Raw genomic sequence first — 17,964 nt, 5'->3', positions numbered from 1 at the left:
ATGGACCTTTATCCTTAGTTCACAAAGTTAAATAACCCAAAAACTACCAATTCGAATTTTGATTTTAATACGTCAACATTTTCAGAAAAATTATTTGCTAAATAATTTACCGTATAAAAAGCTCCCCCGTGGGATTGGGAGGTATTCGTCATTTTAAAAACAAAAGTTGACCTCCACAGGACACAAAAAAGTTCAAAAATTTGAAATCATGGTCTTTAAGTGTCCTTTTATAAAAATTTTTAAAATCAGATTTTCAATATCTGCGTTATTGAAGAAAAAAATGGAGGTGAGTATGCTTGGTGAATCACCCTGTATATAAAAATAAAAACTAATATCCATTTAAAAAAGTGCCACCCACCCTACCGACCCCATAAGTACCTACTTCTCAACGTAGTTACCTACATTACACACTGGTAAGTTAAAATTATAAATAGCTGGTATATTAATAATTATATTGTTTGCGTTTAAATTAATAACTTCATGCATGATGCATGGGTAAGTCTTCAAAACCATTAAACAATAATATTATAATGTGATACGTATAATGTATATACATAATATGTTATATATGTTATTATATCTATATGACTAGATTACCTTGTAAATGTAATTAAATAGATGAACGGCCAAAGCAAACCAACTCTCTGAAATTATAATTATCGTTTCAATATTAATTTTACTTTTCATTTCACCACTTCACGTCTTCACTAGTTCACTCTCTACTTGATGTTTTTCGCATACTTATTTTAATATATGCAAATTTTCATTTTTTTTTATTAGCGCTTCAATATTGTTTGAAATGTGCCACGTGTGAAACGTATATTGTACATTGTATGGTGTCGAACAAATTTAAACGATTAGCGACTATATTATGGAGACTAAAATATATTATATAACATATTTTTATATTTTCGTGGGATGTTGCACGGTTGAAGAGCAAAATAGGATTGTGGAATAATAACTTAAATAACCGTTTAAAACGATTTGCGTTCACTTTTCTTTTCAAAATTGTATATGTACACACAATAATATAATAGTTCTCATTTTAAAGATCATTAAAAAACAAAATTAAACATTAGTTTTTATCAAAGTTCTTTTAAGTAAATAAATATACCAAAAAAAAAAAAAAAAAACAAATCTCTTTCATGATATGACGCATGCATCACATAATATAATATAATTATATAACTTAATTTTTGTCTCAAAAAATAAAAAAAACCGTAATAAGTAATATAATCGTTATTAATATTACGGACACAAAAAACCAACGGTGGCAACAAACTTAGTAATATATAGAGGTACGCTAATACTATATAAAGGTACATATAGGTACAAAATTAAGACACGATGAATCTTGATAGCGAATTATCAACATTAATAAAAAAAAAATTAATAATATAATATTTAAATAATAATATTAAATGGGAGTAATCAAAACTCCGCGGGATCACAAATAATCGGGAGACGAGTTTATTGTCTTATATCGTTTATGTTTTTTTTTTTAAATTTTTTTTTTTTTTTTGTTCCACCCGCGACGGGCTCATAATAATATTATAGGAATAAATGATTTGAAAAAACAAATTTAAATACGTAAAGTTAACAATCATAAGTTGATAACGCATATCATCAACGTGCGTTTCTGTTAATGTGCTGCGATTGCGGCCTGTTGGACGACGTCGGCGGCACTTTCCTCAGTCTCAACACCTCGGCGTACGACTTCTCCAGCAGCTTGAGCTGGGCCACTTCCTGGGACGCGGTGCTTGCGTACGGTTGGGCCACGGCGGGCGACGCTTCCGCGCAGTCCTTGGGCGCGGCGCACCACGTGGACCTGTGGGACGACGGAGGCCTGTCGCCACTGCCGCTCCTGGGCTGCCGGCGCGTCACCTGGTCGGTCCACTTGAAATCCAGCAGGTGGCTGATGTCCCTGGACTGTTGACTGGCCGCGGCCGTCTTGCGGTGCCGGACGTGTTTCTTGTGCTTGACCGTGGACGCCAGCTCCTCGATGATGTCCCGGCGGTGACGGTGGGCGTCCGGGCGCGGCTCCTGCTGAAGCAGCTGTTGCTGTTGCTGCTGTTCTTGCTCGGCCACAGCCGGTCGCTGCTGCTGTTGTTCGGTGCGTTGCTGCTGGTGTTCGGCTCGCTGCGGTGGCTGTTGTTGGTCCACCAACGGTTGCTGTGGCGGCGGTGTGGCCGGACGCCTTTCGTCTGTCGCCGACTGCTCTATGGTCGACATCAAGGGGTTGTGCTCGCAGGCGGGCGTGGCCGGCGGCACACGTGGAGTTGCGGTGGCCGACGCGGTCGAACGGCCGACAGACGGCGAGTCGTCCGCGCCGTCGCCGTCTTCGCCCTCGTAGCCGCGGTCGTCGTCCTGGAGCAGCGGCAGCCTCTCACCCTCGTCCTTGGCCTCGGCCGCCCGCTTGAGCACGGCGAATATCTCGCGGAACAGCTGCCGGTACTCGGGCGTCTTCCGGAACCGGCTCTCCACGGGGCTGGCGTCGTCGTAGATGCTGAACCGGCAGTCGTCGCCGTCCGATATCGTGCACAGGAACGAACCGGTGAAGAACGTCTCCGTCTGCGTGCACTTGTTGCTCGTCTCGTCCGAAAAGCCCGACGACGACGTCGTTTCCGTCTCGGAGTACTTGCAATTATTGGCCCCTCCGCTTGGCGCCGCCCGTCCCTTGGTCGGCATGCCGTCGTCGTCGCTGCTGTCGTCGCTGTCCGACGCGTTGCCGTTAAACGACGAGAACTGCCCAGACATCTGCAGCTCCTCGTGTAGCGATATGCCCCGGTTCTGGCCGTCCTTGTTGTTGTTGTTGTTGTTGTTCACAGACGGCACCATCGGCGTGAACGCGTTGTGCTTCTGTTGGATCTTCAACAGCGCCTCGTATTTGTCCACCAATATCCGGTAAGGGTTGTCCTCGGAATAGTTCTCCCCCAACGTCTCCTTCGCAATATAAACAAAAGTTAACAGTCATAATACAATTCAGTGCAGGTGCCGAGTTATAGTACCGAGTTTACTAGCTTATAGAGTTACATCCGCTTAAGGCGGAACTACCTAAAGTTATTCAAGCGAGTCGAGAGTGGCTATTCGAATAATACTATATAGAATACTTAACTATAGTACCTAACCTAACTATAGTATAGTAATTATCGCAATTATTATTACATATGCGTGACGAATTGACAATTTTTTTGATAAAACTTTTAATGTTCCGGTAAAATTCGTATACGCGTGTTATTATAATATGTTGGTTAGGCATGTTACAGTTTGATTTGTCCACCTTTTGTACATTTATCTCGACGCCACTGCGCTTCGTTAATCGATTTCCCGACAACGAGTTGTGATCGATCGATGGTGGCGGTGGTGGTGGTGGTGGTGGTGGTGGCTATGACTGTTTTTAAGTTTCACTCAGCGTGTTAGTGTGATTTTACACCTATACCTATTGTACTATGCACATTGCGCCTATATTATGAGCATTAGCTTAGAAACTACGCGTCGTGACCCGATTTAAAATGTCAAAGAGTCTGGATCTTTGGACCTCAAAATAACACAATTATCGTCGTTAAGCGTTTTGCTTCAGGCGAAATGCCAAATATCCTGTTTAGGTTTTTCGAATTGCTCACGTTTGAAAATTGAAATGACTCATGATCCGTTTACACCGCAACAAACGAATGCGGCTAATACTTTTATTTTTAATTCCACTCTGCGATTATTTTTTATTGTAACGATAAAATACGTTTTTTAGAATCGCATTCAAAACTCAAACGCGGCCGAATCCAAGCCGATCATATTAAATGTCTAAGACGCAGATATGCATTTAAAGTCAGATATAGTGCCTATAGTCTGTTATTGTTAAGGTACTTGTAATTTAAAACGTTTGGGTTCCACACGATGGACATGATGTCTTATAACAATGCACCCGTATCACCGCACGTTTAATTCTTTACGGTTTAAGAATGAAAACATACTTGTAATTGCTGCAAGACTTCGTGTTTGTGGGTTTCGACATATGATCCTATAGCGCTAATATCATCATCGTCATCATCGTCGTCGTACACTGAGTACTCGTCGAATAGGTTTGGGTCAGTACTGCGCTGACAACGCCGACACAGATTTCCTTGTCTAAAAAAAAAAAAAAAAATTGCCTTATAAGACTTTCAGGGTACCTAATTGCTATTTTCACTGTTTCCATCTATTGAAACGTTAGACAATAGGTAGGTATGTAATGTAAAATTATAAATTTGTCATATGATACTAATGACTAATGACTAGTGACTAATGACATTCTTATCACATTAAAAAAATACTATACCTAAGCTATACCTACTGTGTTATAAAAAAAAAAAATTTCATCTATAAATGTATTACATCTATGTGATTTATTACGCAAGTAAGACGATTCGTTTAAAACCGCTGACAAAATTTGAAATATATTTGAAAAAAAAAAAAAAACTATAGTTTTGGTTTGTACCAAACGCAGCGTTATAAATGGAAAAACCATAAATCGTAATTCATTTGGCGAACTTTTTAATTTTTATCATCACAATTTAAATCTGAACCTATTCTACCCGTTGTACGGTTTTGAGATTTATGGTAGAGTTATTTTTCTAGTAGCTATATACATATATTATTTAACAAAATATATAATAACAAACAACTATATTATGGTTTATAATATTATTAAATAATTATTAATTTATTTGATCCAAAAGTTACCCGTAATGCGTAGGTATGATTGTGTTTATTTATTATTTCCGTGTTGAACCCAGAAATATGGGTAGGTAAACCATTTTTCAAGGATAAGCATTAAGCAGGAGCCGGTAGGTGAATATATACTGTACCGTCTGTACCTATATCATTGGCGAAAACGTGTTTTTATTATTTCTATAAATAAATTCGGTAGATATTAAGTACCTACTTTTTAACGGAGTACCCAATCGATGTTATCTACAGTATTGAAATAGTTAATAGTTTTCTATGAAAATTATTTTACGTGGCTCTTATATATTATAGTCTATTGTTATCGCCTACATAATATATCACGTGTCCTATTATTGTTAACTTCCGATTAGCGTTAAATAAATAAAAAATTAACAAAATATAGCCTAAAGATATTTTGTTATTCGATCTGATTTTAAATGTATTTATAGTTTTCCGTAGACGTATCATTTTATATTATTTTATATTATACAGGGTGTAACAGATAGAACTGACTTTTGTAATGACTTTTGTTCTAATTAATATTTAAACATTTTTTTTTTTTTTATATATTTTATTTATAGCCACTTGCGTTACACGTGTAGTAAAACAAAATTATTTTTATATTTTAACACTGAAAATAAAAAAAATTTTAATTTGATTTAAACTTTTTTGAATAAATAAAAAGTATCCATTGTGATTCTGATTATAAGAACGATTTGGATGGTAAAAACATTTATCTAAAAACAAGTAGTTAATTTTTAGAATTTTTTAAAATGTCAATATTTTTTTGATTAAATTAATTTGGAACGCAATAATTTTTTAAAAAAATATTATTTTTGGAAATTTTCGAACATGGGATATATTTCTTAAACTATATCGTACTAGTCGTATGATTTTTGTCGTACGCTCAAGTAGCGTCATTTTTTTTTTTCGGTCAGCTCTCTTTCCGTTACACCCTGTATATATATAACACACCGCTGTTGTCTGTTATAATTAATAGTATTTGTTAATCCGTTGACCCACCTAATTTCTTCTAAATAGACGATTTGGTCTTGGAGCGTTTTCAGTTCTTCGTCTTTTTGTTGCATTACGCTCACTTTTTCCTCTAGACTGGTGTTCTCCTATAAAAATCACAAATTAACGCATTGCCAAATAACGATTATTTATCGTGTACAGTGCATCGCGGCGACCGTATAGGTGTACCTTACCCATATATATCATATTATTGCAGTAATACGCGTCCGTCATGGTACATATCGTACATTATATTATTATATTATAATATTCGCATCGTACGTTTATCGAACGTTTCGCTATACCATTATTATTGCCTCGTTCACGACTTATACCATAGTTTTTACCTGTATGAGTAAGGACACGTTTTGTTCTAGTTCAGACACTTTTCTCTGTTCCTTGGCTCTTAGATTTTTCGCATGCTCCAATTGTGAAGCAAGTTTAGCATATTCATCTTGATCCTCGATCGCGGCTCCTCCGCCGCCGCCGCCCTCGCTGACCGCGCTGTCGTCTTTCTTTAAATGGCCCATGTCGTCGACCAGGTGCTGCAAATCTTCGCAGCGACTTTCCAAACTTTCGATTGTATCGTACAGACTAAGCATACATGATGACATAGGCGGGTAAGTATGTAATACATTTGAATTGAATAACGATCATCGGTTTACCATTAAAAAAAAAAAATATATAACTACGCATAATTATAATATAGTGCAGCGTTTCTCAAACTGTGGGTCGCGACTCACTGGTGGGTCGTCAGTCAATTTTTGTTGGGTCGTGACATATTTTTTGAATTATATAGATTTCAAGAAATTTATGTTAAATTAATATTAAGTATACTAATTTAATATATTATTATGTTATTAAATTTACTTATATTATTCTAGTAATATAGTACCAAAAATTACGTGGGTAATTAATAATAATTGGTCGTATATTTATTTATTACGACGGGTATTAAGACACATCATTATTAAAAGTACATACATTTTTTTGAAAAATATATTGATTATAAACCTATAAAATAATAAATACTCAATACAATAGTAATAAACAAATTTTGTTTTTTATAGCTAATTTTTGATAAGTTAAACCACGTGGGTCGTGAACGATTTTTCGGGGGAAATTTGGGTCGCGGTACAAAAAAGATTGAGATAATATTATATTATACGTTACCTTTTTATGTGCTTTTTGTCGTTTATGTTCTCCTGGACGAGCCTCTGGTTATTCCTCTCCAGATCCTGAATACTGATTTCCAATTGCTCGTAAATGCGCAGCCTGGAATCGTTCACTTCTCTCAGAGCGGCCGTTTGCTTGGTGAGATACTGCCAACATATCAAAGAGTCGGTTACGACCAGTTCGTATAGGTTCAAACCGATGGCCTGTTCGTTGGCTTTTTGAAAGACCGGCCACTCGGTGAGATTTTCGATGGAATTCATTTTGCGCGCTAAACGACGTATATTATTGTATATTACTGTTGTGTTGCGAATCGATCCGTAAACCCAATGCGCAGGTGCGACGAAATGGTTTCGCGCGAGGATCGAGACTGACGAAAGAAATGCTCCCGTGGCCCGACCTCACGCCGAAAGGCATCCTCTCTGGCCGAGAGTCCGTTGCATCGTTGGAACATTGCCACGGCTATATTAAAATTAATGCCTACGGCGGGGTCTTTCAAAACCAGATGAAACACGCGGCGATGATTTCGAATATATTATAACCAGAAGGTCTGAGCCGTAATTCGTTTTTATCATCTCGTCGTTTTATTCGTGTACGCGCCTGCGAATGCTCAGCGCAACGTCCAAAGTCACGTTTAATCAATTAGTAAATGTCAGCGGGGGAAAAAAAAACCTAGTCCGAGCACCTGCAGTGCAATCTAAAGCGTTTGTAAGGTTATATTGCGAAGTACGGCGAAAACTGCTAGGAACGATTGATTTTCGTATACGGCTGTTTTCCCATAACGCCTCCTATACGTGCTTGGATTCCGTAGCGCTGCACGTGGCGACAGAAATTAATGTCTAAGTGGGCATACGATTAACAGAAATGAAATATTGTTGCAATGTCACGGACTGAATATGAGCCGTACAGGACGACAAGTCATTACAATCTATTTTTATTATCAAGTAACGCTGCACATTATTATTATTATTATAACCATCGTAGCCAGACGTGGTCACAACAATTCGAACTTGGAGACGAAACGCATTCTTTGAGCGAGCATACGTGCGGTGAACACGTAATAACCCGCGTATATTGTCTTTTTTAGGTTACTGTAAAAAAACACATGTTTTGAAGTTTTAAAATTTTTTCCACGCGGGCCGGGCCGCGCGTTCTATTACGGTTTTTTTGCGTTTAAATCATATTATAATATTATGTCATCAATTACCTCGATCTCTTGGTTGCGATCTTCCACGACATTTTGTTGTTGCCTCAGGTTGGTTTCCAATTCTTTATTCCTCTCCAGCAGGGTTTTGCCCAGTTCAGCGGCTAGCTGCAAGTCTGCAACACCGCGTAATCGATTAGTAAACACGAGTTACGAAAGCAATCGATTTGCGCACCGCATACTATATAATATACTGTGCGCACAATAATACACTTTAGAAATAATTCTCAAACGGATGACAATGGCGACGATCTCGTGATCGGGACATTCGAGATTTCCGCTCGGAAATCGAATAATTATATCATCACGCCGCCGCGTGTACACCTACTCACACCGTGTAACGCTTCTCTATCGACTTAAATGATTTGTCAAAGACCGGGGGGATTTATTTTAATTATATATATTATATTCGATCGGTCGTGATCTTCGGGAGTAATCGCCTCGTCCGGTGTTCGTAATGGTAGCGCGATGCCTATACATAAGAATAAGGCAGTTGTTAAACGTAAACGTGGTATTTCGAAAGCGTCGCGATTCCATAGAAGGAAGCCGCCAGAAAGGAAGGTTAGACTCCGGCGAGACTTCGTGATCAAACGGAGAAAACTATTATTTATTTATTTATTTATTTTATTTTTTGATTTTCGTTCCGATTTGGTTTTTTTTTTTCATCGAAAGCTTGCATACTATATATAACTGGGTTAGCCTATCGGCTTAACCTCGATCGTAATACAACCGAACACACGAATTGGTTATAAAGCCATATAATATATTATAACGATGTTGCGCACTCGGCTAGCTCTGCGGGTTGGTCTCGGGCAGTAATATAATAATTCGTATATTGCGTAAAAACGTTAGTTTATATTTTTCGTTTTGTGGCTTTTTTTTTGATAATCATCGAAACCAGACGAAAGGAAACACATATTGTATTATATACACCTCCTACTCGCGTACTATACACTTTCGACCAGCGATTTATGACAAAAATATATTTTAATATAGACGTACCGCGAAGAGACCCGCACTGCGCAGTCGCAATCAGTTCGGTCGAAAGTTAGAAGTACACACGGAGGTAGGTATATAGGCTCATTAAAGATGGAAATGAAATGATATTTAGGTACCTGCCTGCCTACCTAATAACTACCTAATAAGGCTACATATTTATACATCATGTATCGTAATATAAATGCATACACACTTCGTAGTTGATATATACTGTGATTATAGACCATACACAACCGTATTATTATATCGATATTTGAGTCTAAACACTACTTAATTCTCGATTAGCCATGAACAGACGTACAATTTCCCTATTGAAATCAATGATTTGGAGTGCGTTTTATAATTATTTAATTACTTATAATTTCAACCGATCGCATGATTTTAATTAAAACTAATTATTTAAACGCACAACGAAACAAAATATCATATCATAAAACTTTCAATTGAAATGATATATATTTTATACCATACATAATATCTATTATTGTAAGTGTATATCGATAAATGAGTAGGTAGGTACCTGATAATAGTATACGACATTGATTTAATTTAAAATTAAATTTAGTAACGTGAATTATACTTGCATCAAGAGAGACAAGAGGCGTACTATTTGATTGCAATTTTCTATTAGGTACTCAACATTAAAAATTGATTATTTACCAAACAAATTAGAATCAACGTAGCTTTCTAAAAAAATTGTAATTTCTCACATCGGCTCAAACCAATATAATTATGATTTACTATATTATGACGTGAGTACGATTATATGGACATTAAATTCTTTATTAGTTATTACGTTTAGGCGGTATGTTTAATTTTTTGAAGAGTAGGTATTTTTTTTTTATTTTTTTTTGTTAAGACAAGTTTTTGATTGATTCCTATAAGAAATTGATAACATATGATATATAATTATTAGTACCTGTACAAGTGTGTTGAACAGTTATCAAACATTTTCACTTTAAAACCATGCGAACACTAATAATATATATATGTTTTTTTACTTTTTATTTGAAAAAGTAATGGGTGTGTTGTATAATAAGTATTTTATAATACTAACATCCAATATTTGTCAAGAATGTGTTTTGTATAGTGTTTATATTATGTATACCTTGTGGACCTCGAAGACATTCCAACTCGATTGTATAATCCCAGCAGTCCAGAGAAGCTAAATCCGACGCGGGCGTAATATTTTTATCCATATTCGTGATTTCAGTGCATATTTTTTTGAGAAAAAATCGCACGAGCACAATATGACCTCTTCTTTATTTCCAATAGTGCATGTTATGATCGTGAAATCAGGAATTATAAATGCGTCGCCTGGGAAATGTATGCATATACCTATATAGGTATATGATAATATATATAAATGTATGGCGTATTGAGTATATTAAGCGAAAAATCTTAGTTTTTGTTTTTCACGTCACGTTATGCATACTAATAATAATAATAATATTGTTACACAGCGAACAATAGACATCCAAAAGTCGTCCAAAGAATAACTAATAATAATTATTGTGTTATATCGACGGCGCTGCATGAGATAGGTACCCAATATACTATAATACACTGAGGACGGTATGAATAATGAAATATTGAAATGAGTTTAATGGATGTTTGATTTGTTTGACCCGCTACATTTGAACTAACGAATGCCGAGTAAAAAAACATAAAACAAAATATGAAAATTTAAGTCATGGACGTCACTCATTTTCAGCCATGCATATTACGATAGTTAATGTGAGAAACTTTTGAGAAATACACGATTTTGAATATAATATTTAGTTTTGTACATTATTAAACTGCATTCAATGTTCTCTGACGAAGAAAAATGAAATTACAACGTAATTTTGAACCTTTACTCAGTTTACAGTTTTATACACAGCAATTATTACATTACAACAAACTATTTTTTTTTTTTTTACATAATTTTCCCCCAAATATATTATGTAGTATTCGAGAACGTTAATATTATGCATAATTATTACGTAAGCATTCAGACGAATAAAAATTAATTAGTATTAATAACATTGTACTGTCCATAAAGACATAAAACGCGTTGCAATTGTTGTTTACTTTTGTAATATAGAGTGAACGGTTAACTATATGGAAATATGTGGATTATCAACAGTCTACCGTCTACGGGAAATGTCTGTGAGAAAACAAAAAATAACAGTTTAAATATAATATAATATATTATGCGTAATAATATAAAATATTGTGCACGGAAAACTCGATGTAATAAAATATATTACGGACACCCGCGGGCTACGTAAATGACATAATAACTGGTTTATGAATAAAAAATTTGTTGTTTTAAGCTCGGTACTATCAGGTCACGCGGCTAGATCACAATTATTATACTCGTTGATTATCTCATACAGTTATACTATTCATTGTAATTGTAGTTATGAGCTTATCGATATGCATATAAATTTAAATGCGAAATTTCACCGGAATCATCGATGTACAATTATTCATGTTAATTTATTCCGTTCGGGAATAAAATTATGTTTTCCTTTTCGAATTTTATACATTACATTGGACTTTATCAACTAATGTTGTATCGCTTTACTTTGAAAGACGATTCGTCAAAATTGAAGCGTTTGCTATTTCGATTTGCGTGCAAGTTGGTGTATGCTGTTACAACGGCTGGTCTATATCATTGGACTGATTTTGTGTATTGTAAATAGTGTAAACGCACATTACAATTAAGTTTAGAAAACTGATTTTTTTTTATTTTGATACATTATTTCATACACTTTACTTTTACGCACAGAAATTTATTGATTACCGTGTATGAATAATAATACAAAAGCGCATTAGCCAAAGAATTTCGAATATTAATCGAACGAAATCAAACGATAGCCGATTGATTTTTTAATTTGATTCTCGGCGGAGTAAAAGCAATTATTTTTGACCGACCCCTTGCTATATACTGTGCAAAGACGAGGTGTACGATACTATACCACGAGTGTATGACACTTGTTCATTAAAATGTGTCAAACCTTGATGACACGCCACATGTGAACACAGACCGTGTAACCGTACATACATAATAATATATATATATGCCGTATGTGTCCACGAAAACAGGGCGCACGGAAAAAGTGGAGTTGTTGCGCGTGCGCGAAATACAAAAGTCAAAAAATCGTAAGTCATATATTATCATAGGAATATTTACGAGCCAATGTCTGGTGTGCCGCAAATGGCATTCAAAAATACGTATATACGGTACTGACGAGTAATGTATCGGTAACTGCAGAGTTGTAGGGTGTACCCTGTATACCGTGTTTATGTGGACGCGTAACGGTATATATACACCTAATATTATATGTTATACTTCATAATATTATATACGAACAAATATTGAGAGAATATCATCGGTATTTCCTAAACAAACGAGTATATAATAAATAACGATTATGATATGTTCTGTTATTGGAAATTTTATTCGACGCGCAATCAATCGCCGCCGATATAAATCACACGAATATAATAAGTTGTGCCCTAAACGCTGCAGCAGTGATACTCGACCGCGGACGGTTGAAGAATTATGCAATATTAGAGATATATTTTGTAATAGAGTATTAGACGACACGGTACCTATTTTTTAGCGATTTCGCATTGAAAATTAGTGTCGTCTCGATGAACCAATGCACGCGAATTATCGTAATCAATTGACATAATATTATATTGTGGTGCGGTTTTCCCCTAATTTTTTATACCGACATCAATATGACGGTGGCCGTTTTGTTCATCAATATATTATTATGTTATTTAATTTCGCTATACGCTCCGAAAGAGCGCAGAGCTTAACACGTTGTAACATCGTCGGAAAAAAACCCCCCACAAAGTTTGGATGTCTTAACGCTTTTCATAATATTGTAAAAAGTATACGCTGTGCACGATCGTGGCCGGAAAAACTTGAGATTTTCTACTTAGGTGTATCTAAAAACGTCATACCCTTTGCGCATTTCGTTCCGGCGTAACATTCGACCTATGTATAAACTAAAATATTATATATCATACACTCGTGTGCGCCTTTGCACCGGCCTTGTGCGGACGGTCAAAGTCGAAAGTCGAAAAGCTTGAACGACCGAACGGAGCTTTTGCCCGCCGCCGTTGCGTCGCGCGCGGCGAGAAGACTTCGGAGGAGCACGGCACACACACCCGTTGCACCGCGGAAACACACCACCGCGGGCGTCCGACGGAAGCTCGAAAACTCGGAAGACGCAAAAAATTCCGACGATCGTACGCGTATTTTGTTTTTAATATTATATTCGACGAGTCGCGGCGTGTGTATTATTTACGATATTTATTTAGGTGCGACGAGTCGCGCGGATCGTACTGTACAATGCGGTTTTTATCGTACCGCCTCGATGTCGGTCAGTGGCGATCGCGCGAGCGGGCCGGCGTGCACGCTCCAAGAGACTGTTCCGCGGGAGAGCCCGGCGAGTAGCTGGATCGCGAGTTTGGCGGCGGCGGCGGCGGCGGCACAGGTGTGCGTTGCATAGGTATCATAGGTACGTCCCATCATAGGCCGGCGAGGGGACCGGAGCGCTGGCGTGCGAACTGCGCGCGGACGACACACAAACCGGTTACCCACACCGACGGTCGTCGTCGTCGCCCGGCACACGGTCTCGGCGCGACTGGAATTTTTTCGTCGATCGCATTCTTCCGCGGCGGCGGCATCGTCGTCGTGATGCAGTAATAACCATAACAACGATAACGTCATAACAATATTACTATACATCGTGTCGCGCGCCGTGCAGTGTGTACACGCCGCGTGCATTTCAACACGTTTCAAAATTGACAAATATAAGAAATAGTAATAATATAATCTATACAGGTGCTGTAGGTGTGTCGTGTACTTCAAGGGCGTAATTACGGGGGGGGGGATCGATTCCCCCCCAATGAGCTGTATTTATATGTTGTCTTATACCTACAAGTAGTTTAAATATTTATAATAAGTTAATATAGTATAACTAAATATAGTATATTAATTATTACGAAACGAAAAAAAATAAATTGTTTAGTTGTATTAGTAAACGCTAAGCATGATTTAAATATAAAAGGTCTGTTTCACTTTCATCGTTAAACACGGGATGCCTTTTACGATTTAATTTATATTTGTCTACTCGAATATGAACGCATTCGCAAAAACGTAAAATCGCAAACTTCGGAAGGATATAAATATAACTTCCAAAACAATAATTTGCACGACATTTTTTTTGGATCATCGTTCTTTTTGTTGAAATATATACTTGTAAAAAAAAAAAATAAAAAAATCGGGTGGTACCTAAATTGCAACTTCCAAAAATTTTATTTGATTTTACCTTTACGTCATGTGATGAGACATGCAATTTGGATAAGGGGGCCGGTGGGGAAAAACCCCCACAAGTTCCCCATACAAATTTATTTTGATATCCTCCCCCCCCCCCCCATACAAACATTCTCAACTACGCCACTGGTGTACTTGTAGTGAACCTATACATATGGATTATAGATTATAATAATTAATAGAAAGTATAATTTAGTAGGGAACGTATTTTAAAAACCAAACAAAATTGAATTGAAGTTTTTCAAATAACATTCATACAATTACATATACCTGAACCTAAACCTAACCCGTCCTAAACCGGCTAAACCTGCCTCACGCGGGAAAATCGTTTAAACAATAACACTCGACGTTATACCTATAATGTAATGTCATAATAGCAAACTATGCGGTAAGTTGCGTCCGAAAAAAAAGGTAAAATATAATATTAATATACGCCATATGTTAGTTGCAACTTACAACACTTGGTAATTATGTGTTTATTGTCAAGTGTCGATCGCCTTTCAGGTAGATATAATTTATATGGTATTATGATATGATAAAGTATGCCTATTAGAACCCATCCGAATTAAATATGTAACAGAAAAATTCCTATTCGAAACCAGCCTTTCTCAAACGGTGATTAATTAACGGTTCGTTTAGTTTTTGTAAGTGTCAGAGTGAAAATAATTATACTGTTTTATAGAATTCAAGGCTACGAACAATGCAGTGCACACACGGTGTACACTACGAATGTAAGACATTTAAATACGAACGCCGGCCGATTCGTTTTTATAATCTGTACGGTAGTTAATTTTCAAGTGAGTGATTATAATAAATAATAATCATACAATTGTTTGGATTACGTATTTTGTATTTTTATTGTAACCATCGCACACGCCTTTCAAGAGTATTGATAGCTGATAAACAAAATACCATCGCGTGTTCATTCGCGAAAAATATCGAAAAAAAACTCTTACGTTTTTTTTACCCATCAAAGTTCAAAGCACCGTCGGAAACGATGATCGTAATAATTACAAACGAAATGTCCGACGCGAGGGAATCGAGCGCGAAAAAAATATTTAATCACACTGTATAATAATATATAATATGCGCTTCCGAGGTCCATTCATCGTAATTCGTAATATCTCGCGGTCGTGTTCGCCGTTAATTGCAGTTAAGACCATACATGTGCACTGACTGGGCCCCGAGGGGAAGGGGCAACGCTGTCGGGTCCTCGGACGTTACGAAATCGTCTGTAGACGTATATAACATTATGTGTGTATGATATTATTGGTGCATATGTTTATATATTATTATTATACCGGCGGCGGCGGCGGCGGCGTGTGTCTCAAGAAAGCGATACGAAATAATATGATGAAAATAATAATAATAATAGCAATAGTAATAATAATATTATTGTAAATAATTACACTTAAAGTGCTATGAACTCTCGTTTAACTATTATAGGTATACTATAAGCACAACCGGTGCTTCGACACGTAGACACGTATAGTGCTGCAGGAGGTAGTTATAATATTATTGTTGTTAACGTAAAAATTGTACTTCCGTTCTATAGGCGCATTGTGTAGCTGCGTAGTAGGTATATAATATTATAACCGTGCGCAGATAACCACGCGTTGCAAGAGACAACGGGGATTCGCACGTTTTACTTTTTGATAATATGAGTTATAACTATTATAACTAGATACATATATTGTCTGTACAGAGAGACACACATTAGGCGTATTTTACCTATATATGGTCGTCGAAAAAAAAATACCATTATAATTATCATGACATTTATCGTTTTTTTTTTTCTTAGTACGATCGTTACCTATGTTTTGTTGCAACTTTTTCCGTTTGAAAACTTAAAAAAGCCGACTCGTGATGAAATCGCTAAATCATACCTGTAGCAGAATTACTGCGGGCGAACCAACATGAAGAATATATATATATTTGTATATTATATTAAGCACTCGACACAGACGTTGACGTACCTGTTATGCGTTTTGTTAATTGCCACCTCACCAACCATCAGGTTTTAAATTTTGTAAATATTTAATTTAATAAAAAACTTTTTATGTTAAATAATTTTATGAATATTATAAAACTACGCGTTATTGATTTCAAATTTTAATCATTAAATTATATTTAAGTAATATATATATATATAATATGAACATATTAGAAATATGAAACAATCAATATTATTATTAAATAATACATAGGTACGTTAAATATAGGTCGTAGGTGCCTATATAATGTATACACCGTCACGAAACAGTTTGACATTGTCAAGTGTCAACTATTTTATATTTTGTTTCCATCATTCGAAGCCAGATAAATATTATATAATATTAACTGAGTAAACAATTAAAAAAATGAACCAAACTTTATTTTATACGATCGCTTAATAATTATTTTATGTGCATCGAATTGACGATAAAAATACAAACAGATGGAACAGAATGATAAAATAATATATTATTTTTAAATACTACCATTCTTAGTTCTACGTCAGTTCAGTATTTCAGACAAGGTGTTTGTCGATATTTATTTCAAACATTTTGGAAGGTGGATAATATTTCATTGAAAAACCACGCTGAAATATCCATTGCTATATACTCATTATACAAGCTAGAATCACAACAAGTTCTCTATAGCCATTATTGAAACCTATCCAGTTGTAATATTTCGGAAATATCGGATGTACACTATTCACACATATTGTTAGTTTTACTCATTAGCATATTGTAACGTTTCGGCCGTTATAATATTCGAATATTTACTAACCATAGCTGATTAGTGATAATCGTTAAAAATTATTGATATCAATCACGATTAGGCGTAACTGCCGTAACGGGTTTAGACTTTAGAACATATTATTTTACAAATTTAAAACGTAAAATAAAAAGTTTTTTTCTAAATTTATGATTTTACATTGTTACAAATGCACACGTTTACCTATATTGTGCAGTGCATTCTGTGAATCGTTCCAGCTTACAACAATTAGACGTTTTTGTTTTATATATATATATATATATAGGCCGTGAGATACTACTTATAGGTACATTACACGTAGACAGTGTCATGCATATTCAAACGCCATGCCTGAATAATACCTAAATACGTGTGAACACAAATTAAAGGGTGCAGTTGAATGAAATGTAAAATATTTAACACCATATGGTTCCGTAGAGATTATTATGTTTTAGAAATAGAGCATACATATAGGCGTGGTTGGTCTTATAGTTGTATGACTTATATATGAGATAGATATTTCATCTAGTGAAATTTCAACACTATAATATGTCAAATAGGCAGTACACACTTACCTACCATACATTATTATGTCATTAAAGATATAAGTAAGTGAACTGCAGCTTATCATAATATGGATAATGTGCAGTCAAATATAAATGCGTACAATATAGAATAAGTAAATACATATTCCAGATAGGTGGCATATCACATTATCATGTTATGTGTGTTATGTTTTGCAGAGTAAGTTTAAATGTACATGTCTGGCCGTTGCAGGGTATACTAACCAAAC

The 17,964-nt window shown here is 36.0% G+C and overlaps 1 protein-coding gene across 4 annotated transcripts in view; it reads right to left on the bottom strand.

Annotated features, from left to right (window-relative positions):
- Positions 1-1,486: 1,486 nt before the first annotated feature.
- Positions 1,487-17,964, bottom strand: part of LOC132942047 (cerebellar degeneration-related protein 2) — a 43,065-nt gene continuing 26,587 nt past the window's right edge. For 3 of the 4 annotated variants that reach the window (XM_061010336.1, XM_061010335.1, XM_061010337.1), the window contains exons 2-7: positions 8,096-8,208; positions 6,889-7,037; positions 6,063-6,309; positions 5,725-5,822; positions 3,969-4,122; positions 1,487-2,943 (exon numbers count right to left, since the gene is read on the bottom strand). In XM_061010336.1, coding sequence (XP_060866319.1) covers positions 1,627-2,943; positions 3,969-4,122; positions 5,725-5,822; positions 6,063-6,309; positions 6,889-7,037; positions 8,096-8,208 — 2,078 coding nt within the window. In that variant the 3' untranslated portion in view covers positions 1,487-1,626. Of the gene's footprint in view, positions 2,944-3,968; positions 4,123-5,724; positions 5,823-6,062; positions 6,310-6,888; positions 7,038-8,095; positions 8,209-10,199; positions 10,430-13,054; positions 13,550-17,964 lie in introns of those variants that run through there. The other variant, XM_061010334.1, reaches the window with a different exon arrangement.

The sequence above is a fragment of the Metopolophium dirhodum genome, chromosome 3, assembly GCF_019925205.1.
Source record: "Metopolophium dirhodum isolate CAU chromosome 3, ASM1992520v1, whole genome shotgun sequence".
Lineage (NCBI taxonomy): Eukaryota > Metazoa > Arthropoda > Insecta > Hemiptera > Aphididae > Metopolophium > Metopolophium dirhodum.
The sequence above is the reverse complement of the archived record's forward strand: the minus strand, read 5'-3'. Positions and strand labels throughout refer to the sequence as shown.